The sequence below is a fragment of the Tympanuchus pallidicinctus genome, unplaced genomic scaffold, assembly GCF_026119805.1.
Source record: "Tympanuchus pallidicinctus isolate F22 unplaced genomic scaffold, pur_lepc_1.0 scaffold13, whole genome shotgun sequence".
NCBI lineage: Eukaryota > Metazoa > Chordata > Aves > Galliformes > Phasianidae > Tympanuchus > Tympanuchus pallidicinctus.
The window spans coordinates 14,796,262-14,824,134 of record NW_026294648.1 but is presented as its reverse complement, the minus strand read 5'-3'; the positions used below and the strand labels follow the sequence as shown (position 1 = coordinate 14,824,134).

Below are 27,873 nucleotides of genomic sequence, written 5' to 3'. Positions count from 1 at the left end.
CAGACTGGAGCATAATGATTTGTTTCTTAAATGTTATTGCAAAAGTCAACAAATCATTGCTGGAGTAATAAAAGAGAATGTTGGGAGGGAAGATCTGTTGTCACAGCAGGTTTTCCAGTACCTGAGAAATGCAGTTTTGGAGAAGAAATCTCTCACTTTCCATTGCCTGACCTGCAGAAAACATCACAACCTCCCACCTGGTTTTCTCTTCATTTTCCTCCTCATCTGTGTTTTGGCATCTGGCAGAAGAAGTCATTTGGAGCCCTTGGCAAAAGCTTCCTGGATTTCAGTGCCACGCGGGGAGGTGAGTTTTGCAGCAGCATCTTTTAAAGAATGTGATGTTTTTTAGGAGAAAGTATGAAGCACCAGAAATACGTAGGAACTTCAGTTTGGTTACGGCCAGCTGGGAGCTCAGTGATTTGTATTACTGTAAATGTTGCTGTGACAGCAGTAAGTGGAAAGCTGGGTGAAATTTCCTAACTTTAATGTTGTCAAGTGCACTTTCAAAAGGAAAATCAGAAAGTTGTTATTAACTCAGGTTTGGTTTGTTTGGGTTTGTTGGTTTTGTTTTTCTGATGTTATTTTACAACTCTGGACACAAAGGAACAATCTCCATCTTGCCAGTGGTCAGACATAGTGTAACCCATAGCAGGAAGCCCCAGGCAAGGGCTGTGCTTGCTTCTAAGCCAGGTGACTCCGGCGGATGGTCTGATTTTGGTTGGTGTTGTGCAGAGCCAGGAGTTGGACTCGATGATCCGTGTGGGTCTTTTCCAGCTCGTCTCTTTCAGAAAGGGTCTGCATAGAGCAGTGCTCTGCTGATTCAGCTCGCTCACAGCAGGTGTGACCTTCTGGATTCGTGTGCTGCAAGTGCCATCTGAGCAGCCTGCAGAAAGCAGCCTGAATGTCTCAGCCAAGCACATGAGTGAGAGCCCACATCTCTCTTTCAGAACATGCCTGAAGAATGAAGAGGTCCATGTGTGCACCTGCAGAGCCCCCCATAGACAAGGCTCTCTGCATCTTGGTGGTTGCTGCGGGACTGTTCCTCTTCACAGGTAATTCCCATAGGACTCACCACTGCACAAGCAGAACGCATCCCACAGCCCTGGTGCACACACAGTATGCATACATGAGATACCTTTTTCTTGTGGTTGTTTTTTCCTTTCTTTTTTTTGCTTTATTTCCCCAGCTGCTGAGTCAACCACAGTCAGCTGTGCCTCGTGAGCACACTCAGACCTTTCACTTCACCGTAGATAAAAATGGTAATCAGCTCCATATTGGATTCTGTATTTCTTTCTTTGACTTTTCCTCAAGAGCAATACAGGGCACAGAGATAATTCATGGCCCTGAAATGTTGCACTGGGTCACTCCCAGCACACAGTGCAGTCGAAGAAGAACAGATGACTGCTTTCCAAGTAAAACCTGTGTAATACAAAGGCTGGATTGATGTGTAGGGCTTGCCAAACGTTGCCACTTTCTGCTTTGGGTAGAGGCTCCTATTGTGTCTGCTATCAGACAGTAGCAGGGCTGATCTCTGAAAGGCTGACTTGTCAGCTGAGGTGCAATGGTCCTCTGGCCAGTTGTTGGTGGCAGCTCTGCCATCTCACATCACAAAGAAATTCCCTTCCTTTTAGCAAACCCATTGGATCTGGCTTCTCAACCTCTGGGGCTCTGCAGTTGCTGGAAAGTACAGCTGAAGATTGTTGCTGTGTTTTCTTGTGCCCACTCAGTGCTTCAGCTACAACTGAGGAGCTGCCCTCACCTCTCTGCACCTTCAGAAGCAGTGCCATGGGTGTGCTCCTATGGTCCCAGCACTGGTGATGTGCTTTGTGAGTTCATGTGCCAAGGTTTTCTCCCAGTGAAGCAGGGGCTGGTGTGCTGGCAAAGAGCAGCTGCATTCCCAGCTCATGTACACTGATATCACATAATGCTCTTCTGAATCCTACAAATTCCACTCCAGGTGAAAATAATTATCGTGGTTGCAAACAAAGAGGGCTTAGTAGCATTGCAGTGGTGGAAGTGAGACCAGGATGTGGTGTGTGCTCCATCTGAATGCTGAGTGCTGATTTTAGAAGTAAGACAAACGTGAAAGACAGTAGTGTTGTTATGTGTGAGGAGAAATATCCTCTTTATACTCTGAGGGCACAAGGGTACACCAGCAATACACAGCTTCTAACCACCTACAGATGATTAGACCGTGTGTGGGTCATTTCCCACTTGCTTTCCATTTGAAGCATGTGAAATAGATGCTCATAGAGTCAGCTACTTTGGCAGCCTAGGACGTGCCTAACCCTTACGAAAAGTACAAACAGTCACAGGGATTTATTGACCAGATTAGATTTGAGGGATTTACAATACCTGGTTTGCATGGCAGGCAGATTTGGGAATGACTTAAGTTCATTTGAGGAAAACGCTGTAAAAACAATCCCCAGATAGGGTTATAAAAGTCTCACTATAATGGCAGTTCTTACCTAGAGGAAGTACATCCTACAGTAGTAAAGCATTTGTACACACGAGAGCACAGAGACAAGTTAAGGACACAGATTTCCTGCATAGGAGTGGTCTGAGTTGCAAATGGGTTCTGATCAACTCTCCGCACCCTGACAGTGTACACAGACCCCCCACAGCAGGACATGGCTGGGATAGGGATGAGCTGGTAGAAAGGAAAAAGCTGCCAAACTCTCCAAATCCTGGCAAAGGACAGCCCTTATTACTTGTATTATTAGCAGAAACCCAAACCTAAAGATCAGGGTCAGATTTGCAACTGGGAGCCAAACCTGCACAAAGCTCCTTTCGCAGAGCTGAACTGAAACCTTTGCCCTGAGCACCCACACAGATCTTGGACTTGGTGGATTCCAAACCTGAATTCTGTATTTGTTCCTACTGGGAATGTCTTGAGGACTTCAGCATTTCCTTTGTGGAATTAAACTCATCTTCTCTTTGCTTGTAGCGTAGATGGCCTCAGAATTTAATTTCAAAAGCAGCAGAAACCAGAAATAGAATAAACTTTAAATATTTTTATTGTCTTCCAGGAAAGTCACTGGATGAGGTCATATTGCTTTTTTTTTTCTTTGAAATAAACACTTCATTTTCCTTCTTTACTTGATATATGTATTTTTTTCTTCATAGAAACACGTTCTCTGCAGGGAGAAATACTGGATTTACTGGGAAGTAATGATAAGTACGTGTCTCTGGTCAACCACAGCATCCCTCAGCTGTGTCAGTTCACTGTGTGCATCAATCTGAACCGAACTACCAATATTAGCTCTTGGGCAGCGTTTTCCTATGACACTAACAACAACTCCACTGAAATAAAAGACTTAGAGCTTGGACTCTCTGGAGAAAACAAGCAGTTAAGAGTGTATCTTTTTGGCACCAGCCAAAACATTGAAGTTGATTTAGCCCTTTTCACATGGTATAGTGTGTGCTGCTTGTGGGACACCAGGAAACAACTGCTGGAAGTCTACTGTAATGGTAATCTGGTGTATAGGAAAGACATAAACAGCACGGAGTGCCTGAAGCCCAATGGAAGCCTGGTGCTGGGTCACCTGCATAAAAGAAAGGATGGCTTTATTATACGAGTGAGCAACAGCTTCATTGGCAGCTTGTACTACTTCCAAATGTGGGACCGTGTGCTGCGCCAGGAGGAGCTGCTGGGCTGCTCCATGGGCAATGTTGTCAGCTGGAGGGAAGAGTACTGGGACTTCAGCAGCATTGCTCCTGTTGCTGGCCATCACCTCTGCTGTGGTGAGTCTCTCTGGTATTTTCTCTCCTTTGGGCTTGTGCATTGCTGCACAAGCAATGATGCACGATGCACACAGAGTAGGAAACCCTCCACATCTCAGGACAAGTGGGGTTGCTTAATGTTCTCAGAGTGAGATCAGCCATTAGTGAGATGATGTAATCACTTCTCCATAAGATGCCTGTCCAGGCTGCATCAGACATGGATGTTGCTTCACTGAAAAGCTCTCATAGTGTTTGGTATTATCAGTCCTAGTGTCTGCATGGACTACACAGTATTAAAATACACAGCATTAAAACAGAAGTCTGAGATGGACTAATTGAGTCAACGGCATGCCATGATTGAATAACTGACTTAATGGTGATACATAGGTGCTCCATAATAGCTCTCTATGCATGTTTCCTTGTCCTCTGTGAGATGGTGGTTTCACAGGAGGGCAGAAGCACGGTTGGAAGGAATTGCTCAGTGTTGGTGCCCAGTTTGAGAACCCAAGGAGGTTCCCATCCAGCAGTGCTTCTCAGTCAGGTGCAGCACCTGAGGACCATCCCTCAGCTCCCCATGCACTTCTGCTTCTCCTGCTCCAGGTTCATCAAAGTGAGAGCAAAGGAAATTCTAAGAGGAAACAAACCACTGCTTCTGAGACCTTTGCTCAGAGGGATTTCTCCCACCTATCTCCTTTCATAGCCCTTTGCTCTGAAGCAAAGAAAAGAGGCACGAATAACAGCTGTAAATCACAACCTTCCCATCTGCCTCTTGGCTCATCACCCCACTGTCTTTATCCCAGCAGTTTTGTTTCTGCACTGCCTTTTCTCTAAGCTATGTCCTCGTGTGTGTCACTGATGAGGAGCAGCATATCTCACAAGGGATGAGCTAAGCTACAAGGCACTGCAGTAGTCCTGCCTTGGTGCCATGAACTACTGCATAGAGATCTCCCACCTGGACAAGGGCTGTTGGAATCTGAATTTTTCCCAACAGCAATTGCTGAGATGACCATTGTGATGTCCTGTGTACCTACAATTCAATCTTGCATGAGTGAGTATCTGGTCTGTGTCAGATCTCAGCAAGACCTTTGCTTCTACTATAAATCTATTGCTTACTTTACTTAACTGCAATTCATGAGCTGTTGCACAGGGACAAACTGGTGATAAACTAGATAGCAGTAACAGGGAGTGGTACGGACAGCAGTGAGTGATCGTAAAATCATTAAGGTTGGAAAGTCTTCTAAGATCATCTAGTCCACCTAATACCATCCACCTAATACCTGCATTGCCCACTAAACCACATCCTTAAGAGCCATGTCCCTAAGTGTGATAAGACACATTCCACGACCCTGTCCTGTCAAACAGGGGCAGCAGTTCCTATTTGTTGTCCATATGGGGTCGTATCTATTCCATCTTTGTCAGAACATCTGAAATGTGTACAAGAAATAGCTGTGCCAAGGTGTAGCCATGCAATGAGGTGTCCAGGTGAATAGCCATTTTGGTGCCACTGACACAACCCAAATCATTACTGACGCTCTGTGACAATTGCTAGCTGCAAGGTTTGCATCTCTTGTTTATGCACCTGGGCACTGCTTCAGCCTGCAGGGTTTGGTTCAACTCAGCAGCACAGTTTATGCAGTTGTGCTGGGAAGCTGTGTGGCCAGCTTGCTTTTGGAAATCCCACATTAATTTTGGGCTTGTTTAGGCAAAGCCAGTGGAACTGCTCATACGAATGCAGAAGGAAGCAGCCTTACGATGGTTCGCTGAATGGTGCGAGTTCTCTAATTGTCTCAGCAATCGTGCTGCTTTGCTTGTCAGAGGAGTAAGGTTATTGTTTGGCCTTTGCTTTTTTTTCTTGGAGTTCTTGACGACGATCCTTTGCTTTCCCAGCTCAGCTGGGCTTTCACTAAAGGCAGTGAAGTAAAATTGTGTGTTCTCATCCTCTGACTCAGCCTTCACCTCCTCCTCCCCCCGCCTCACCCACACACTGATTTCTAATTCTCTTCTTGATTTTAAATAATCTGAGAGAAAGATGAATATTCAATGTATGAAAACGACTGCTGGTAATATAACAGTACATTTATTACAGTTTGCTTAGCAGTTAATCTAATTTTTGCTGCTTCTTCTAATGGAAATTAAGCATGTTTGCAGAATGCCAAATAAACCATCTATTAAATTCTCAAATTGAGATCCAGGACTTTAAAAATGTTATGGTACAGTATTTTTCTGGCTTGAGATCTCTTTCCATTGTCACTCCTTAACCCCCATTTTGTGAAGGGAATTACACAGACGTTAATTAACACAAACGAGGTTGCAGGATTCAGGTGGATGGTCCCACACTTGCCTGCTGGCAATGGTCCCTGACATGGGAGAATAAACAGATTTTTTCTTCAGGTGATAATGAGAAAGAGAGAAAGAAAGAAATTGGAACCTGTGAAGTTGTAATTATGTTTGTTTTTTTTTTTGGCAGGAGATGGAAACTGCACTCCCATTTAGAACGGATTTGGGTTTTGTTCGGCCATTTCTGTATGTTTTTGCCTAGTAGATTTTTCTGATTCATCCTGGTTGACACCAGGTGATATCGCACATCACCCCTGAGGCGACGGGTTTTGAAACATTGCACTGTAATAACAAGAAGGGAATGGAGCCTGTAATCACGGCTGCCTGCAGACTCCTATCTGTAGAGAACCTGCAGCTCTGCAGCACCTGGAGGACAGGCTGAGTCCCAGGCTTACAAACTACTTGACTTATGGCTTGGCTAATCACAGTCTAATATCATGTCTATATTCCTATTAGGAAAGGAAAAAGTGATTTGTTCCAGTGGCACAGCAGTGGCCCTTCTGTATTCTCATCATACTTTCTAATGGGAATTCTTACAGAAGCTTGTAACAAAACACACACTTTCTTCCACTGTTTCTGACAGCTCAAAACCAGGGACTAATTATGTATGGTGTACAGCAAGGCCCAGAGAGCCTGTGCCTGCAGCTTCACATCACAGGAAGGCACACAGGCTCCCACCAACAGGGGAGAGTGCTGTAGGGTTAAAGGCATGAGGGATGCTGCAGGACCAGGCTCTGTGCAGCCCCAGGAGAAGAATTCTGAGGGCAGTGCTTTGAGGGCTGGAGGGCAAAGCACATATTTCCGGCTTCAGGTCCTTGGGCTTTCCTTCATTTTGGTTTTCCTTCATCTCCAGGGTTTTGCTGTTACTTTAGTACATATTTCTGGTTTCTTGCTTTCTGCACATTCATGTGTCAGTGTTAGCGGCCATTGGCAGGGCTGTGTGCTGAGTACCTCGGGCTGTCCTGCAGCTTGATGAGTTGAGCCCATGGATCTTTCCAAACAAAGAACCAGCAGATGGTTCTGGTGTCAGATCGGCTGCTTGGCCGACTGCAAGCTGCTAGTTTGAAATGGCAATGTGGCAGCTTGCTCCTGGAATGGCTCGAGTTGTAGTGGAAGAATGAAGCAGGGTAAAGTAATCCTCCTATTTCCAACAAGCAGTGCCATCCCAGAAGGAAGAGGCCTGAGTAAAGAGAAGAGCTGTTCAAATTATAATCTAAGATTCATCAAGGATCAGGGGAAAAGCTGGCTTGTGCCTTGTGGCTGTTCAGAAGGGCTGCTTTGACTTCAGGTGTCCTTTCAACATCAAGAAATAGAATCATAGAATCACAGAATCTTTGGAGTTGGAAGGGACCCTTGAAGGCCAGCTGGTCCCACTCCCTGAACTGAGCAGGAACACCCACAGCTCCATCAGTGCTCAGAGCCCATCCACCCCAATCTTGGGTGTTTTCAGGGATGGAAAACCACCACCTCTCTGGGCAGCCTGTGCCAGTGCTTCACCACCCTTATCATAGAATAATTTTTCTTCACATCCAATCCAAATCTCTCTAAACCATCTGAAGCCATTTGGGATAAAAAAATAGGAGACTCTTTCTTCAAGTGTTAAACAGCCCTTGTTCCTGTTACTGCCCATGGATGTGTTGCTATTGATTCAAATGGGTCAGAGATGAGCTTATTATTTTAATCATGGGTGATTCTTCTTACATTGAACTACAGCAGAGAAACCAGTGGTTGACAAAGCGTGACTTTATCCTAACTGTTTCTGAGCACGCTCCTTATTCATAGATATTGAGCTTTATATTCATGTGTTAAGTTTATTTCTTGTTGTCACAGCTAGAATTGTTAAGTCTGATAGTCACGTGAGTGAAGAAAAAGCACAGATCATCAGCATAGCAAGGTATCTGTATGTCTACAGCAAAATGTTGTGATCATGCTTTTCTTTCATCACTGAAGCTGTAATGTTATACAGTGATTGGGTTCACTGCCATTTCCTGTAGTGCATGTGAGCAAGCACTGCCGTTCTGTCCCTGTCTGCCTGAGGGGGTGGCAGATTGCATGTGAAATGCAAAAGCCCTACCTGGTTTGACAAGGTGATTCACTTCAAGGAAAATTAGCTGAGGACAATTTCCCAGAATGTTTTGCTTTGCAGATGACAGGCAGGACGGATGGTGTTTATAATGGGAATCCTTCTGCCAGGTTATCTTAAATCGAAGTCAATGAACATCCCTGTTTGTTTACCATTCATTACTGTAGGCTATCCTGTGCTTGACAAGTGGCTTTTCCTGAAGGGTGGCACAGACTGTGCAAACAAGAAGGGAGCAGAGAGATAATTGCTCTTCAACATAAGCAATGGAGAAACAAAACAAACGAACACACAGAGCTGCATTTGCCCTTCACTCTGCAGAGGTCTGTCCTGAGTGGGGCAGCAACAGCTCTCTGTGGCAGTGGCCTCTGCTGTGGGACTGTCTCTCTCCTATGAACAATGTGCAGTTTGATTCTCAGACCTTTCAACTGTTTTTCAGCAGGTTCAAGTGAGGCATCATCGACAGTGGCGCCCACGCTGCCGCCGATGTCTGCAAGCAGCAGTACCAATGTCCCCCCTGCACGTAAGTGCCTTTCCCAAGGAGACTGTTTTAAATGCTGACCTGATTATCAGTGTCACCGACTGTACACACGACAGTTTAAGACCTGGTTACGTCTTTGTGCTTGGCAAGGAGGTTTCTGTCAGTAGATCATCCTATCTCTTATTATGCATTCTTAGCACATGGGAAAAGCAAAGTTGGTGCACCACTGTGCTTTGCTCATTAAACTGAGATTACTTGGCCGTGACTTTGGGCCCTTAGATGTGCAGTGCAGTAATCTGGACTTAGACATTTGGAAGCTGGGATTTCCCATAGAGCCTAAGTGACTGGGAATGGGAAACAGACCCATGGCTAAGGGGAGGGATGAGGACAGAGTGCAGGTACCCATCTGTGCCAACTAGAGGATGCATCTCCCTTTGTTCTCTTACTGCAGTCAGCTTCTATAGCATCGACATGAACTTTTCACTCTTCTACACAACTCAGAGAGCTCCTGATTACTACGATGCAAAGAAGCTTATAGAAAACTGGGTGAGTGCCACTCTTTTCTCCTTCTCATTTATTTCTAGAAGGTATCAGATGATGAAGACAGCTGGTACAGCATGCAAACTTAGGGGACAACACAGAAATAAGTCTCCATGTAACAATATTACAGTGTTTCATAACCACGTTATCCAACGCATTTTTAAAGGGATAAAATTAAATTCAGAAAGCGTTGACACTTTCCAAATATTTTTAGCCCTTTTCATTGGGATTTAGAATTTCAGTGACAATTTTAAACTTGCAAGCAGTTCTAGAACAAGCATCGATAAATGAAGTTAACAAAAATGTTACTGTTTTCTTTCCAGTTTAGTGTCATATTTGCAGGTGAAGAACTAGTTGTGACGAACTTTAAAATCAGGTAAGCTGTATACTGGTGTCACCTTGACATTATGTCCTTTGAGAGGAACTGCAGTCAGATTCCAAGCATCCATCTCACTGATGACCAGTCCCGTGACAACAGTGTATACCAGTCCCCCAATCCATATAACTGATCATTTGGAGCACCCAAGTTTTGTTTACTGGGCTCACTTCACTCGTAAGTATACACCCTGCCTAATGCAAAGAAAGTATCTGCTGACAAATGGAGGAAGCATCTCTGGCCACATTAATTGAAACCTGTGCTGTAGACCAGTGTGGGCTGTCTAGATCGTATAAGCAGGCATGCACTGGTTCACATCCTATCTAATGAAAGGTTCTTGCAGTTCCAAGACCCTGCTCATAAACAGTGGTGTTAGAATCATGGAATGACAGAATCACAGGATGGCTTGAGTGGGAAGAGACCTTAAAGACCATCCAGTTCCAACCCCCCGCCTTGGGCAGAGCCAGTTATTTTGCCAAGGCTCCTATTTTGTACCTTTGAAACCAATCCAGCTGTATTTACATCCAAACTGTGAGCAACTAAGAGGGAGATTTAGCAACTGCTGGATTTGTAAAAGTGCCACTCGCACAGACTTCGCGTTTTATCATTTTATACATATTTTGTTTTCCTACTTTCTTCTCTGACAAACAACAGCAATTCAGTAACACATGGCATTATTTACATGAGGTGAATCTGATTCTGAAAACTGTGAGAGATGGGAAATAGAAAATGAAATAAAGACTAAAGATGGAGCTACCTGTGAATCTTCACTGCCCTATAGAAAAGAGGTTGTTTAAATACCTCCAAGAAATTAACAGAGAAAATGTTTTTAAAATGGGAGGAAAAGTAGAACACTTAAAGAATAGGAAACAAGATCTTAAACCAGATCTCTCCAGAGCTTCCTGTCTTAATGTATACCTGCCACAGCACTTAGAGATTTATGCAGACATACCTATGCTGATTTCCAGACGATTTCTCTTCTGCAAGGTCTGGCTTGTGGCCACAAGCTCTTTTTGGGCAGCAGCAGAATGGGACGAGTAATATCTATATGCTTACTATCAAATAATTATTCTATTCCCTTGCAGGGTAAACTCTCCACAAAGCAGAGTGTACAAGAAGACCCGTGTATGTAACTTGTTATTTTCTGGTTTAAAAACATAACTTTTCCTACCTTTGCACTGAGGATATTGTAGTTACACCGTCTAAATGCCAATCCTACTGTGTTCTGTAGAAAGCATTAAATATAATGTACTCCATGTAAATCGCTGGACTGGAGAGTCACTGTGTCTGAGTAGACATTGGAATGTTCTCTGTAAGATGAAGGCAGGACATGCCCAGCACTGCTTGCAATCAGTCTGCTTTGGAAGAGCCTCTGGGTGAGCACAGTGACTGAGCAATGCTAGATATGGATCTACTCTGCTCTCCACATGAGTCAGTGCCCATGCACTGTGAGCTTCTGCTTTGTCTCCACACATCCCAGAAGCACTCTGAAACAAAGGCCACTCTAGATAGTCATTTAAGCCATTAGGCTCTATTTTAATGAATGCAGGGGCTTTCTGCTGTTCCATTCACCCTTGCACCAGCTGATTCTAACCAGCTTTTAACTTTTTGTGTCCTATCCAAACAGAAGATGAAGACAAAGCAGATGTCACAAAGGTAAGACTCGAGGTTGCAAACTGGATTTTCCTAGTTCCTACTGATTTAATAAGAAAATCCTGCTTCCTGCTATGAGCCTGATCATAAATACTCCACATCAGATATTTTAGTTTCAGGGTCGAGTGGGGAAACTTTACTTCCATAAACCATAAAAACACTTGTAGATTCAGAATCATAGTAATGCTTAAGTCAGAGAAATATATCAGCATCCAAGGTTTTCCTCTTATAGCCCATATCCTGGGGGTCTTGCCATCACAGCAAGCTGGGAGGTTTGTGCTCTGCTGTTTGCTGTGAGCAATGCCCCTCATCGAAACCAGAACAGAGAGTGGCATTGCTGGAGCGTGCCCAAGAAGTCTGCCAGGATGAATCCTGCACTTCTTCTGCAGGAAATCCTAATTGCCTTCTGACTTCAGGGCAGGAGAGCAGAGGGAGCTGAGTTCCCATCAGCTTCAAAGGGTTGTAAATGGTTACCCCAAGGGCCATGCTGAGTGGGAAACAACTGTGTAGAAACAGGAGCGGGTTGGAAACACTTGAAAGATCCCATTTCTTTGTTCTTTCTGCTGCGTCTGAAGCCATTCAAAAGAAAGAGATGGTCTTTCCAAACCTCCTTGAGTCAGCAAACATAGTTGTTTTGAAGGGAAAACACTGGAATCCAGTGGAGAGCAGTTGGTTAAATCTGTGCTTTACAGGGAGCCTTGGTGTCTGCCGCCGCTGTTTGGGCACAGAGTACTGAAGGACCTCATTGTTTTATGACCAGCTCACTCTGGACTTTAAAACACAGTTCAAGAATGCTTACTTTCACAGAGATTTTCCTTTGCCAAGATAACACGATTAGGAAACCTTTTGAGGCAATTCCATGAAACTATAAATAGGTTCTTGTACCTGCATTCCCAGTAATTTGTACTTTATAATGCATTTCAAGTGATAAGGTGCTCATGTAGATAAAAAGTGGTATTTGGTGACATTTGCTGTAGGATTGCACTTGTAGTGAATAAAATGCATACATAAATTATTCAATTCAATGTAATTTTGTGTGTCACTATTTTTGCAGCCAGTAACATTATAAGGTATAATAACGGAATGTTATTAATATCATAGCACTGATTGTGTATGTTGTCTCTGTAGCTATGTTTGTAAGGCCATTATGAAGGTCACATCACATGAAACACAGGAAGTGCTGAGTCTCAAGATAAAACAGCTGCTGAATGACACTTACCAAGTCGGACTGCTGTCATTAGATGTGGAACCCGAAGATGTGGCCGTCAGGCTAATAGGTGATACTTCATTAAAACCTCATTCTAGGGGTTCCCAAACTGTAGGTTTTTAATCAAACTGAAGCTCTGTGGAGAGGTTAGGACTAGAAGGCATCCCTACAAGTATCCCTGCAGGATGCCCTCTGATGCACAAGTTACAGAGAGCAGTGCAAAGACATCTTGCAATTAAACCAAACCTACCACAGACATTCTGTTAGTGCTGGCCCTGACTGGATTGAGTCTCAAATTGCAAGTGATCTTTTTGGTTTGGTAGCAACCTTTATCAGTCCTTAAAATACAGAAGTAAGCCAGGGATAAGAGATAACAGACTGTACCTGAAATTCAAAAACACGTTTTGTATCAATGACTGAAAAGGTCAAGTACAAAACTTCAAGCTGGGAGGAAAAGACATGGATGGGATAATGAGGGGCAGTGTGAAAGCAGCTTCAGATAGATGAGGGAAGCCTGCAGGACGTATTGCAGTTAAATTACGATTTGTGATGCTGTGAAGCTAACACTTCACCTGAGGACTGACCTTGTCAAACAAAAGGAGAAAAAAGGTTTCAGAATAGGTCAAATATTTGGAGAAAATGCTTTCTTGCGGCCAGTAATCTTGTAAAACACTCCCACACAGCTCACAAAAGATGTAAAAACAACAGCTCAGTGCCAGCAGAAATGGAAGTTGAGGGCTGAACAGCTGTGCTGAGCAGGTCTGCTTTCTGACTACCAAATATTTGTAAAGATCTTTTATGTCTTTCATCCTCAGTATTACTGGATTGCCCAGAAAACGTTTCACAGACCAAATACAAGGGCAGCTATTCCTGGCCTCAAACAAGTCCGGCTGCCATAGCAGAGGTCAGCTGCAGGAAAAACCCTCTGCAGTCTGCTTGGAGGAAGTGGTGAGTGACCAGAGCATCTCATTTTGGTTCTTGAATGGCAAAGGAGGAGGAGGGAGCGCAAGGCTTTGTGTGATGGAGTCCAAATGGATTCTGCAGTGCCATGCCAGGAAGGACAGGAGGCATACATGGCTAGCTGAGTATAGACTACAGGAAAAGGGAGGACTGTGTAATTCCCATCATCTGCAGCAAGTGCAAGCCAGCCTAGCAAGAAGCTGACTGTCTGCTGGAGCTGGGAGGGGAAACAGATGCACTGTAGCATTTGTGCCATCCACTCATGGCACTGTGCCCACCACTGGCAGAATATAACTCCTTCCAGGTGCATTTCAAGTCTCTCTGGCTTTTGGACTCTGTTCCCACTGTGCTAAATGAATGCTAAGTCAGGTCTGACTTGCAATCAATTTTCAAAATTGGGCTAATTGGTGAAGTATTGGCACAGGTTGCCCAGGGAGGTGGTGGAGTCACTATCCTGGAGGTGTTCAAGAAAAGGATAGGTGGCACTCTGAGTGAGGTGGTAGGGTGCTCACAGGCATTGAATCATAAAATCATAGAATCATGAAGGTTGGAAAAGACCTCTAAGATCATCCAGTCCAACCTACCACCTACCTCCTACCACCAATATTGCCCACTATTCCACGTCCCTCAGTACTACATCCACCCTGTCCTTAAACACCTCCAGGAGCAGTGACCCACCACTCCCTGGGCAGCCTGTGCCAGTGCATCACCACTTCTTCTCATCAGAAATGCTTCCTAATAGCCAACCTGATAACCTGCTATCCTAGTAAGCCGATGGTTAGACTAAGTGGCTTTATTGGTTTCAACCTTAATGATTCTATGATTTTAGTTACTTAAATGGGAAGGTGGGGAACAACTATCAATGGTTTGTTTTTTGTGTAACTTAAAATACACTGTTTCATTTCTCAGTGAAATTAATATTGACCTTGAGCAATCTTTCTGGAGCAAACCAAATATGACTGAATGTAAATTACTAGAAGAGCTTCCAAGTAATATCCTGGACCTTCATAGCATCACTGTAACAGAAGGTAAGCCACCAGATGCTTCCATGATACAGCGAACGGCAGTAAATTGGTTATACTTAAGTAATGTCTGTGTTGGACAGCAGAAAAACTGAAGCTGTAGCACTGTATTATGTGCATCCTGCTCACTTGGTCATCTTAAAATATTTTTAATGTCTGGCTACTGCTCAAAAGAATTGTCTCAAATCCAACACTTAGATGTAGAACTGAGTAAGTAGCCAGAGAACAATGTGGCAGATTTTGCCTGCCTGTACTCTGTCACCAAGTAAAAGGAGTTCATGTTCTGTAGATCTCGCTGAACTACATCATAGTTCAATGTTCATAGTTACATACAGTCTCTCTGACTCGCAAGTCGTAAAGCTCTGTTACTGTTAAAAAATTATAGCAGAACGATGAGATGATGAATGGCAAATACCAAATTTTCAAACTACATCATTCATAATTTGCTTTTCTGCTATGCCAATTAAGCAGCATTTGGGCAGAGGGAGAGGCTTGTTTAATTTTGAGCTCACAAATGATCAAAGTTAAACAGTATTTACAGATAATCTTTATAAGCCAAAAGCAGGTGATTATATTCTTATGAAAACCACATTGTTTTCCTCCTTTAAAATACAACCTGAAATACCCAGATTTTGCTTTGAAGTTTTTGCCAGATTTCTTGGCGTGTTGAGGGCTTATTGACTTCTTTTGGGGCCATAACTTCGTGATAGATCAGGAGTATTATGCCCACATAGAAAGAGAGAAGAGGCACAGTCTAATCCCTTGCTTCAATGTACATGCTTGTAGCTGTATATCTAGATGTGAAGCCATGTTTTACGTAAATCATCTATATTTCACATAAATCATCCAGACCCCCTTTTTTTTTTAACGTTCCCCAGAGAATGCACAGGATGTTGTACAGCATATTTTATATCTCTTGCCGGATGCAACACTGGATATGGAAGAACTAGAAGTTATTGGAAATAAAATTTCTGATATTGTGAAGTTTGTAGATTTAAGTGTGACACTTGCAGAAGCTATATTGACTATACTGGACTATATTTTACTTCAAGAAATGGAGGATCAGAACGTCAGAAAAATGGCCAACAGGTAAGTGACATAGCTGCACAGAAGAGGATTTCCCCTGAGGTTCCAGGTGGGGCACAGAGTGCAGCAGCCCAGCTGTTTGCAATAGAGAACTCTGCGCTCATTGCCTTTTCAAACTCATGAGTCTGAGAGGATCAGCAGCCACAAGCAGATTAGGAAATCTGATGGAGAGAAAGCTCTGGGCAGCATCACAGTCCTTTTGGCTGTGTTACCTCTCTTCAGCTCCTATCGTGCTGCAGTGTGTGGAGTAGGGGCTGTGATGGCTGCTCACTGACTGCCTTCGCCTTCGCAGATACACTCTCTGTTTTTTTTCCACGTGCAATACCCATTGCTTACAATTATCTTCCCATACAATGTAAGCTTTTAGGGACAAGGATGACATTCCAGTGCTAATATATACTCTGGATTCCCGATCCACAATGGAGATGGAGTTGGTACGTAAAGTTTGTAAGGAAAATGAAGATATTATTACAGGAGAATATTAGGCATATGAATGAGTACTCTGATGATACCTGGCATGCGCTAAACATGATATCCCAACAAGAGCTATGACTTTGCTTCTGTAAGGTCTCAGTAGCAATTCATGACCTTGGATACTTTGATGATTTAACTTCAGACTTTGCAGCTCTGGGGCCAAAAAGATCTTATTGGGGTCCTGCTGTGCCTGGGAACAGACCAAGGCACAGGAAGGTTTTCTTTCAGTCTGTCAAGGCCAGCTGTCTTACATTTTTCCAATAGACTATTATCCTTACTTGCATACTGCTGAATTGCCTTATGGGATGCCAATCAAGAAGTCTTACTCTTTTAATACCCACATGCATTGAACAAACCTAATTTGCTGCTTCTTAAGGATCCCAGCCTCTTCTCTCTACTTAGAAACAAAACTCAACTGAGAAAAGAGGCTGGGATGCCAGCCTGTGAAACCTCCACGCTCAGTGGCAGTCAGAGCTTCACTTCACAAGCCTTACTTCTGAAGTAGCTGGACTACAGAGCTCCAGAAATCCCTTGCAGACTGAATTATTCTGTCTCTGATATGTTACCAGAGAGTATAATTAATTGCAAATAATCAGATTAGTCTGCTTTACAACTTACTGCCTTTCAGATGAAATGCAGTATTCGTCTGGGAGTTAATTTTGCCTGATGTCATCCCAGAACTACCTCATGTTGTCCCTCAGATGATCCAGGGCTGATTTAGTCCAGTCCATTTAACTCTGTCTGGCAGTGGGCTGACTCTCAGCCACAGAAGGGTATAGTCCCCCTGCCAGAATTTCAGCTGACCAAAACATGCTCAGACTTGAAGGTCTTTTCTAGCCTAGGATCTGGGGGTGCTGGTCAATTTTTGGCTGAACATGAGCCAGCTGGGTGCATAGGTGGCCAAGAAGGCCAGTGGCATCCTGGCTGGTATAAGCACTAGTGTGACCAGGAGGAGCAGGAGGTGGTCATCCCTCCTTACTCAGCTCTGGTGAGATCACACCTCAGTGCTGTGCTCAATGCTGAGCCCCTCACTATGAGAAAGACATCGAGGTGCTGGAGCACATCCAGCTGCCCAGCGAGATGGTGGTCTCCATCCCTGGAGGTGTTCCAGAGCTGTGGAGATGTGGCACTGAGGGTCGTGGTTATGGGCACGGTGGGGGTGGCTTGGGGTTGGAGCCTAATGATTCTATCTATGATTCTGGGGCTCTAAGCTAACCCAATCTGACTCTATACCCAACAAAACTGTCTATCCCAAATACAGTCCCTTGTGCGACAGAGAATGCTCTCTGTGATCATAACCAGAACACGGGCATTTAGTGATTAGCTCCTGACTGCATATTATGCAGCCAGGAGGACATTTCAAGGGCTGTGTCTTTTTTTCTTGCTGTTGCTATCCATAAAGGATCCTGAAGACAACAGAGGAGATAGGCTATAAGCTGGCTCACACAGAAAGAAACACGTCAGTCATAACTACATCCTTCGCCTTGCTGGTGATGCGTCCGGATCCCAGCGTGTTTGCAGGAGTGGCCTTTGGTGTCACCTCGTATGACCGAGGGAGAGATATCAAGGTGAGAAATCCAGGCCATTCCTGCTGCTGTTGTGTGTGAGTGTGCTGGGGAAGGCTGCTCTGAGCACACTGTTTCTTTCCTACAGATCAGTGTTCAAGAAAACCCATTTGAAAATGCCTTGGCCTCGGTGCGTTTGCCAGAATCACTGAAGACATTTTTAGGGGACAACCAAGCTGACCCAGAGATGTATTCAAAAATCCAGTTTAATTTTTTTGGCACGACTTCTCTCTTTGTGGTAACTATCATTCCCAACAAATGTGAGCGTGGTAGCAATCGCTTCAGTTGTCCTTAATGTGCATGAAACCAAAATCCCAGCAGCGTGATCTGCTCTGGGTGCATTTAGCATTGGGCTGACGGGGCATTAAGACGTGTGCAGAGAAAATGCATCCAAGCATCAAAACCTTCTCAGCAGTGATAATGCTCCACGTGGTGTCTGGAGACTGCAGATGTTTTCTTCCTTTTCTGTAGCTGATGTTAATCCACTGCTTTTGCTCTGTAGTTAAAGGATGTGCCCCATCCTCCTCTGACAGTAAGCTCCTGCTTAAACGGTGTCCATAGCACATGTCAAATGTCATGAGAATAATTTCAAGATTTCTTTCTCCATTAAAACAACAGCAGCACCAATACGCCACATTTGGAACTGTTCTGGTATTTGCTGTGTTTTCTTCACTCTGGAACACGAGTGTAGTTTAAAAAGAGCCGTTTCCTTTGGTACAGTGGAGCATGCAGTGTGCTGAGCAAATGCTTTCCATGCAGAACAAACATCCACAAGTGTGTCTGCTGTCTAATGAGCTAAATGATACACAACTGGATGTTTTCATATACGGAAATGGTTATGCAGATTTCTCAATCCAGCTGATGCAGCTGAGGCTGTTCTGCTTCTGCTGATGTAGAAAGTGTCCATGAATTGGCTGCTAACTGCATGTTCTGGTTAAGTAGCAAGCAGTTAAATTACATCAGGCATCCCGTGGTGTTTAGCTGATTGCAGAGCTTCCAAGAAAGACAATTTGAGGAAGCAGCGAGGGGCAGGATTGCTGGTAACTCAAATGACTCGGAATTATTTGCGTGTGTGCATTTTCCCACTGCAGGATGACAGCTTACAGAAGGAGAGGCTGAACACTTACGTTGTAAGTGCCAGCATTGAAAATTCACTGATTCAGAACCTTAACGAACCTGTGAATATAACTCTTCAGCACATCAACAAAAATACGGTAGGATATGTGTTGAAATAAAGACGATTTCACTTCCATTTCAAATAAGCTGACAAGGGGACAGATGATTATGGAACGTTTTGCTGACTGAGCTCTCCAACATCTATCAGCCAAAGGACTGACAGTGGTTGGGTCCACTCCTGCAGGTTAGAAAAGCTCACGTCTCCACTGTAAACCCATGCTTAGAAGCAATGTGCATTTCCCTCATTTCCTTGCTTTGATCTGGTCAATTTCTCTCAAGAAATTGGCTTTAACAGCATCGATCTGTAGTTGCTTCTAATTCTGCAAATCGCTTTGGTCAATGACAGGGGTAAGTCTCAAGAAATGCAAAAACGCTGCATAGATATTTTCAAAATCACTTTGGTTTGTGTTCTTCCATAGAATCATAGAATGGCCTGGGTTGAAAAGGACCACAATGATCATCTAGTTTCAACTCCTTACTATGTGCAGGGTCACCAACCCGCAGACCAGGCTGCCCAGAGCCACATCCAGCCTGGCCTTGAATGCCTCCAGGGATGGGGCATCCACAGCCTCCTTGGGCAACCTGTTCCAGTGCCTCACCACCCTCTTTCAAAACGATGTTTCAAAGCTGAAATCAATCTTACACTACCTGCTGAGTGGGCATGGCTCCGACCTGTTGGCCGGGTTTAATTCATTACATCTTTGTGTTGCAGAAGTTTACGATCCCCTCTGCACGCAAACGCATTGCAAAATAAGGGCAGAACTGAAATATTCAATAAGCTGAATTTGATGAAGGTTCCAGTTGACAACAATATGGACTTTACATGCAGTTCTAGCAAATAACATATAACCAGAAATTTCATCCACATATCCTCTCTCTTCTGTCATTTTCACTCCATGAGGCCATCTGGCACCTCTTGGATTTTTTCCTCGACCTTTAGAAAATATCCTAATTAAATATTAAATGATTTGTCATCTTAACCTACAGCTTTGGCTCTCTGCCTAATTATATTTGACAGCCTGCAGTTCACAAGTCTTTAACAGCTTATCTGTTAGGGTGCTTCCTGTAAACTCTGTGCCTTATCAAACTTTATTAATAATAAAGGAAAATGAATCTGTGCCTTGGGAAAGTTTGCTGCAGCATTATGAGTAATAAACTCGAGTGTCCCCAAGAGCAAACATTGCATTAAATACTCATTTAAGCTGCTTGCAGCACACACGCAAGCTCTATTTTCTCTTAGCTCTCCTCTCTGCCTTGTTTCAGAGGGAGAACAGAAACACTGAAATTCTGAAATAAAGGTTTTCTTATTGTGAGATTTGCTAATTGTTTTTGTTGTCACATGGAATCTAGGTTTTTATGGTAGGTCTTATTCAGAACTTGGGCATTTCACCAGTAATTCGCTGTGACACCTCAGATATCACGCGAAGCCAGAAGATGAGACACAGGGGTCAACCTGAGCTGGACAACTTGTCAGCTTTTCTGCCCAAACAGACAATGAACCATGCAGAAATCGGGAAAAGTGAGAAAAGCACTGACTTTACCAGTTGGTAATGGAGAAGGCAGGGTGGGAGCCCTCTGCTGGCTGTGGCGCTATGGATGAGCGCAGTGCTATCCCAATGGCTTCCTGTGACCGACAGTGCCGCTGCTGCTGAACTGAGGCATCTTCAGGAGCCTACAGACCCCCGGGACCACCAACATGCCAACACGCGCAGAGACCAGGCTCCCCTCATTCCTCATTCCAGAACGGGGGGAGTTAAATCAAAGTGCCATAGCTGTGAATCCCGGTTATATGCAAGCCAATGCACAGATGTACTGAATAAATGTCACAGCCTCTTTTTCTTTCTCTGCTTTTAGGGTAATGCAGCAGCGCACTGCGTCTTTTGGGACTTTCTGAAGAACGGTAAGTGTGATTACAGAGCTGCTGTGCTCACTCTGTCACCAGAGCCTTTGGCTCCTGTTTGAAATTTGGAGTCCATCTCCTTGCATCTGGCCCCTTCTGTTTTGCTGCTTTCCCCTGGCACTGATATCTCAGTGACTGGCGTTATTTCTAGGGATACATGTCTGGCAATGTGCAATGGTGCAGCCACATGGAGAAGAAGAATCAGTCAAAGAAAAGTAGCAGAAACACAACAGAACATCAGATGACTTCTCAAAGTCACCCCAGGAAAGTCAGTGGGGACTTTGCTGTGGTCAGGCTTTGAATACGGCTCAGAGAGTAAATGGACACAGAAAGATAACCATGAGTTGGGTTAATTCAGCCCACGTGGGAGAGATTGCCTCTTTAATATGAACCTCAGATTTCATTTATTTATTTGCTTGTTTGTCTATTTATTTATTCTTAAATGTGAACTATAGCTTCCAAATATGCCATACATGCCACATAAATAGGGTCATAAATAGAACCTTATCAGGGAAGATCTGGCTTGTTCAGTGCTGCACGCTGCCTGAACAGTTCCTCTGCCCTGTAAATATTTCTTTCCTTCTGTATTTCCACACCCTGCAGTGCAACCTCGTCAAGCTGACTCTTCCTTACCTTCTTTCTTTCTCTGTGTGCAGGGATGTAAATGACTTTAAATATTTTTTCCTTCCACCAAAGGCTTTCATCCAAGTTTTGAGGTTCTCAGGCAACTGTGTGAGATGTGTTCCTGTGTGAAATATCATTTGTATGCTGCTAAATGACCCTGCAATCTGTACTAACTTGAGCTCATATTCACACATCCTGCATGCTGCAGAGCTATAAATGACTGAGCATGACTAACTCTGCTTAAAAATCTCTTTTTCTATATTACACAGATGGACTGGGTGGTTGGAATACAACAGGGTGTGAAACGGAATATACAGATATGAATTACACAATCTGTTTTTGTAACCATCTTACCCATTTTGGAGTCTTGCTGGTAAGTACTCCATGAATCACCTCCAAAAGAGTCCCATGGCACCAGATAACATCATCACTTTTTGGTTTTGGGGAAAGATGGAAGATCCACATCCATCCCAGCTGTTAGATATCTGCCATTTTGCCAAAATCAATAGCAACAAACAAAGCAATTATAATAATTACCATGGCATAAAGTCCTCTAAATGTTCCTTGCTGCAAGATAGATTCATTTTATGGATGTAGTTTGAACCTCTTTGCAAAGTGACTTAATCAATGTTCATGTGCTATCCAAAATACAAAATACTGTTTAATCTATCACCTGCCAGTTGGCAATTAATAATATGATAGCTTTGCCCACCCTCCAACAGGAAGGGAAGTTGAGTATAAATATGGGCTTTTTCGTTGATTATCACCTCCTGGCAGAGAAGGCAGTCGGAGTTTTAATAAATAGAAAACTGCCTAAAAATTCAAATGTCAAAAAAAAAAAAGAAAAGAGAATGCAGAGATGATTGCCTGAGAAAGGGTGGCAACAAACGCAGAGATGGGCAAGAACTGAACTCAGAATTGTCTGTTGCCTGTAGAACTCAACAAGTGAGGGATAGGGCTGTCCCCCCCCCGGCCAGGTCTCGCCCAACGTCCCCTAGGGGTCAGCATTGCCCTGCTCAAGGAGAGGCACCAAAGCGCCCTCCGGTAGCAAAAATGGGACTCCGGCAGGAAGGAAGGAAGGTCTTACAGGTTGTAGACAACTTGTGCTGAAGTTTCTATTCAAGCAGTTGGAATTCTGTCTCGTTTTCAGATCAATCCTCTTTTGCGCTTCCACTTAGATACAAGAATAGATAGAGGCAGCTGACATCACCAAGTCCATTGTGCTCCAGAGGTGTAGGTGACTAGTTTGACATTCAGTGTTTCACCAAATGACAGAGAAAACATGGCAGGAAACAACCAAAATCCATCAGCCTCACTCCTGGTAGCAGCTGGGAGAAGCAGGGCCCGGCCTCCTACATGGCATTTCAAGGTGATGCTCTTTGGATGTACGCTCCAGACATTCAGCAAATTTGTGTAGTTCCCTGCATGGCAACTGCTGTTGAAACATTAAAACTGGAGTTTCTCCTACAAAGCAAGTTGAATAATCTTGGTGTGATACTGGGATCCTTGCTGAATTTCCATAGTACAGCACTGCCAGGTTCACAAGGAAGTACTGGATGTCTGAAATGCTGAATGTCTGAACCGGCTGCACTAGCCTGAATATTCTGCAGGGCTCTATAGTAAAAAGCACATAGAAATGGAAATTCTTTTTCTTACCAATGTGTAAATGTGGAAAGCAATTTTCTTCATTTGGCAAACAACTGTGACTCTTTACCTTGTATCTAGGACTTGTCCCGGGCAGAGATAGATGCTACAAACGATCGTGTATTAACTCTGATAAGCTATACAGGATGTGGTGCTTCTTCTCTTTTTTTGGCTATAACACTGGTGACATACCTAGCCCTTGAGTAAGTCTGATCTTTTTTCTTGTAACACTTCTTCATGCTTTCGCAGCAACAACTTTTCAGAATCTAGCAGAATGTTCAGTAATATTTGTTGATGTGATTCACAAGGGGCAGGAGTGAGATCTGAAGGAGTAAATATTGCTTTACTTTGACCTGTGACTTGTGGTGAAATTGGGATTCAAATCCTCATGCTTTGAGACATGCACCAAATTGTTCAGCAACTTCTGACTTCCTGATTTTTTTCCATTTCACGTATGGATATTTTGTGGATACAGGTAAGACTTCATGCCAAGAATCAGCAATATTCCCTCTACACAAACTGCACGTTGGGTGTTAGGAACAGTAAAATAGAGATGCTTGTGTTCCTGTTCTTTTGCTGTTGGTCGCCCTGGTGTGTCTGTGCTGTTGGATGGGTTTCGTTCCACACTGGATACACCAGTAGCTCCTGGCACAGCGGGGCTCCACACTGAGGCGACTGTAGAGTGGGCCCAGCACAATCTGTGCAATGACATCCTTGTTACTTTCCACTCCTATTTAGAAAGCTGCGGAGAGACAATCCTGCAAAAATCCTGCTGAACCTCTGTGCCGCGTTGCTGATGTTGAACGTGATCTTCTTGGTCAACCCCTGGCTGTCCTCCTACAACCTGCCTGCTCTTTGCATTGCCGTGGCTGCACTCCTGCACTATTTCCTGCTGGCAGCTTTCACCTGGATGTGCATGGAGTCTGTCCACCTCTACTTGGCTCTTGTCAAAGTCTTCAACGTTTACATCCCAAAGTACATCCTAAAATGCTGCGCTGCTGGGTGGGGTAAGTAAGCAAAATTCCTCTTGGCTTCTGTGCTTCCTACCTTCTCTGAGATGGAGCTTGCAGCAGTGTGGTGCACGCAGGCAAAAAAGAAGCCCACGTGATGGCTCAGTTGTTAGAGAAGGTGTTATCAGAGCCAGTGACCTAGAGAACAGTTTGGCGTGCATTGTTTTTGTAGCCATTAGAGGCTGTTTTATTGCCTTTTTTGAACGTTTTTGAATAGAGGGTAGCATGTAATCGTCTCTATCCTTAGATTTAATGTTGCATATAATTGCTCTCAAGGGCAGCCATAAGTAATGGCACTGCTGGCAGCAGTTGTTCTGAACAGAAAAGGCAGAACTGAAAGAAACATGCCAAACAGGAAATGAATGGAAGGGAAGACTGATCAAACACTGGCTGGAAAATGTCTGTCTCTGTCAGATCTTCATGCAAAATGCTGCAGTCTGCTTCTCTTTTAACACATCACTTTTTATAATAATCATTTGGTTTTATTTTACCAGATTGGTTCCCTTCTGGAGATGTTTGAACATTCACAAACATTTTGCAAACACAGATATTTTATGCCTACTCATTTGTAATTTACATAAATAAGAAGATTAATCCTGCAGTGCCACATATTTAATTACACTCATTTCAGAAGGAGCTTTGGGAGTACAATTTGATCCCAAGAAGTACATGTCTGCAGTAATTAGTCATCAGAAATTATCTGACATCTTCCCATATTCTTCATTTTATCTTTTTTGTTGGAATATCTCATTTTCTCTTGCTTTCCACACTAGGAATACCAGCAATTGTAACCATTATCGTGCTCATTATAAATAAAGACTTCTATGGTAATGGATCACAAAGTGAGAACAGTCCATTCAGCAACTTGTAAGTTCAATATTCCAAGCTTTTTGATGGTCTTCAGAGTATCTTAAAGATAGAAGAAACAATCAGAAGGCCACAACTGCTCTCTTGATTGTGTCTTTCCTTCCCTATCCCAGCTCTCTCCTTTCAGTGGCTCTGTTTCAGTGGATCCTTTTGGGCCCTAAGACAACTATGTGGAGTAACTCTCACTCAGTGCACTGGACGTGAGGATGGGCAGGGATTCTTCCAGCTTAGTGCCCAACATTTGTTGCCACTGTGTGTGTCAGCTCTATTCTCCTCTTTGGATAATCTCTTCCTTTACACAACAGCAACTCAGTTTGAGATGACATGAGTATATGCTCCCTGCACATTCTCTCTTCACCAGTGGGAAAATACTTCTTTCTTTCATCCTTTTCAAAAGGATTTTATAGCAAGGAAATGCATGGCTTCATTTTTGTTGGTGTTTTTTTTTTTTCCCTGCTTTCTATTTAGCACAATCTGATCACATGTTGGTGAAAATTACCTCAAATATTTGAATGTCGGAGGGCCAACACACTCATGACATCTCAGAGGAAAACGTGTTAATCAGACTCCTAATTAAGTCATATTTAAATTGATTTTCCTAGGTAGTGTATCACTGTCTGAGTACGTTGTCAATTTGTGAAACAATTATCAGATTTATCTGAGTTTGACAGAAGAATCCAAGACATTACATCTCTATAACACCCATGAAAAAGGCAAAAAATAGAGATTCTGTGAGTGTCAGAACTGGGGGAAAGCCATGGGTGTTAGGAATGCCATTGCTTGGTGTCAGAGAACCACATGGGAGGATTATTTTGGAAACCAGGCTTCTTTAGCTTTCCTGGCCACAGAACTCCTCCTCGTATTTCCCTTCCTTGTAGTTGCTGGATTCAAGACAACGTGGTGTTCTACATCTCTGTTGTGGCCTACATCTTCTTGGTGTTTCTGACGAACACAGCCATGTTCATCACTGTTCTGCTCCAAATCCACTCAGTGAAATCAAGGACACAAATGAGATCCAGATTCTGGAAACGTTTATTTCTCCAGGACCTCAAAAGCGCTTTCAGCTTGATGTTCCTCTTGGGCTTAACTTGGAGCTTTGCCTTTTTTGCCTGGGGAGCAGTGAGGATATTTTTCTTGTATCTCTTCAGCATCTTTAACACTCTGCAAGGTAATTTTTGAATGGAGTACAGCTATAAATGCAACAGTTTAGGACTGTGGAATAGAAATACGTGTATAGAATCATACAATTAAAGCATGGGGGAAGTGGAGAGGTCATACAGGTCTTGAGTTACACTGTTTTGCTATTTTGTTAGGAAAGCACAACTGAAGTGAAATGACAGTGCTGTTTAGACAGCATAGCAATGACAGGTATTGCCATCAGGTACATGAAGGCACACATCTGAAATGTGGGTCCCAATGAGCACGTATTTTCAGGAGCTGGCACAGTCCTTTCTGTCTGGGCACAAAAATACTTGGTGAGAATCTCCAGTGATTGTCAGATTACTCTTATACCAAACCTGCAGGAAGCTCTTCCTCTTACCCTTTCATAGGCGCCAATGACTTTCAGTGCTATTCTGGACCAATGTGATGCTGGTTCAGGGTTCACCTCTCTGCCCATCCATAACATGCTGGTAACTCAGTGGCGTATAAATACATCAGAAAAGGGAGAGCAGGCTGGAGAATCAAGCCCCAAACCTGTGATTTATCTGCTTGCTTCTTTAGGGTTCTTAATTTTTGTGTTTCACTGCCTAATGAAGGAAGATGTGGTGAAGCAGTGCCGAATACACTTTTGCTGTGGGAGATGTCAACAGAATAATTATTCTGGTAAGCATTAAGTGGTTTTCATTAGCTTCACTCATGTCACAGTTGTCCTACAGTAAAGAGTATGGGATTCCCTTCTATAGTTTCCTACTATTTCTGCATTGCAATGGATAATCTTCCATGAACTGCTTATATGATAGGATCATGATGTGTCAGTATGCAATTAAAAATGTAGATTCCTGAAAGAGATTTCTGCTTAGTCACTAACTCTGTACAAGGAAGGTACAAGAAGCAGGCCCTGAACTTTCTCCTCTCAGGCAGTTTGAGGTGTAACACACCAGGAAGAATTTCCCATACAGAATTTGAATCTTTGTTTTCAGGCTGGAATGGATCAGGTACGACTCCTACATCTACACCAAGATCTTTAAACCACAGATCCCCATCCCCAGTTTTGTGGAATCCAAATTCTAATGGAACAAGCTCAACTTTCAGTTCGGATATCCTCCCTGGGACTTCGCTGGATAGAAATTTTAGGATTGGTAAGAAAACGGACTAAGATGCAGTAGGTTCCATACGGTGACTTCCCAACCAATGGAAATAAATGGGAATACTTTGATTGTTTTTTCTACACCAGACTTCAGTTTGAGGTCAATGGCTGTGTTACAGATGCCTTTGCTATATGGAAGGAAAGTCAGAAAGCCCTTAAGATCCTGGTATGGCTTTTCTCCAAAAGGAGGGGAACTCTCAGCTTAGCTTCCAGCTGAGGCACCTAAGAGATGCTCCACCCTATGCCAGCAGGCTTGTGTTCCCACTACACCTGTTTCCTGATAGGGAGTTACTGTAGTCTATTCTGTCCCATGCATTCCGAAAAGAGCAAAGACACTGGGGATTACGGGACCTGCTGTGAGCCTATTAAGTCCAGAAAGATCCCAGCAGAAGATTTTGCCTTCCGAGATGGAGAAATTGTTGCAGGGTCAAATTCTGAAAGCAAGGTTTCTTCATAGGAATTCTGCCCTAAGCGCCAAACATTCCCAGCTGGTTTTAGGTACGTGCTGATTTTTGTTAGCTTCCCAAAGTTAAAGCATAGGCATGTTCATTCCGTTGTGCACAGTCAGGTTTCTTTCTAAACAAGTGAAACCAAATAATCAGCACTGAAAAATTTCCCCCATTATTTTCCCTAGCTGAAGTTCATTACAACCCAAGTGCTGTAACTCCAGAAGATGATGAAGCCAGACGTCCTCATTCCCAAAAAATATCACCCATGGATGCAGAGCTGCGCTACCCACAGAAAGCAAGATTTTTTCACTGATGCTGAATTTGTTTTGTTCCGATTATCTGATGGAGGTTGTCTTTTGTGGCACATAGAAATAAACACCGATTTAAATAA

The 27,873-nt window shown here is 43.5% G+C and overlaps 1 protein-coding gene across 1 annotated transcript; it reads left to right on the top strand.

Annotated features, from left to right (window-relative positions):
• Positions 1-27,873, top strand: ADGRG4 (adhesion G protein-coupled receptor G4). The gene is made up of 24 exons (XM_052673302.1): positions 1-304; positions 948-1,052; positions 3,127-3,744; positions 8,580-8,663; positions 9,073-9,167; positions 9,485-9,537; positions 10,623-10,662; positions 11,168-11,193; positions 12,319-12,467; positions 13,213-13,345; positions 14,267-14,385; positions 15,258-15,468; positions 17,342-17,507; positions 17,593-17,742; positions 18,596-18,718; positions 20,535-20,580; positions 21,474-21,577; positions 22,930-23,051; positions 23,587-23,855; positions 24,632-24,725; positions 25,604-25,893; positions 26,448-26,549; positions 26,867-27,025; positions 27,668-27,873. Exons 2-24 carry the CDS (start codon positions 962-964, stop codon positions 27,793-27,795), a joined length of 3,372 nt encoding a protein of 1,123 aa, XP_052529262.1. The 5' UTR covers positions 1-304; positions 948-961; the 3' UTR covers positions 27,796-27,873.

Coding starts and splice junctions, on each gene's coding strand:
- ADGRG4 (XM_052673302.1), top strand. CDS start 962: ATGAAGAGGTCCATGTGTGCACCTGCAGAGCCCCCCATAGACAAGGCT. Junction 1,053..3,126: donor GGGACTGTTCCTCTTCACAG/GTAATTCCCATA, acceptor TTTTCTTCATAG/AAACACGTTCTCTGCAGGGA. Junction 26,550..26,866: donor TCAACAGAATAATTATTCTG/GTAAGCATTAAG, acceptor CTTTGTTTTCAG/GCTGGAATGGATCAGGTACG.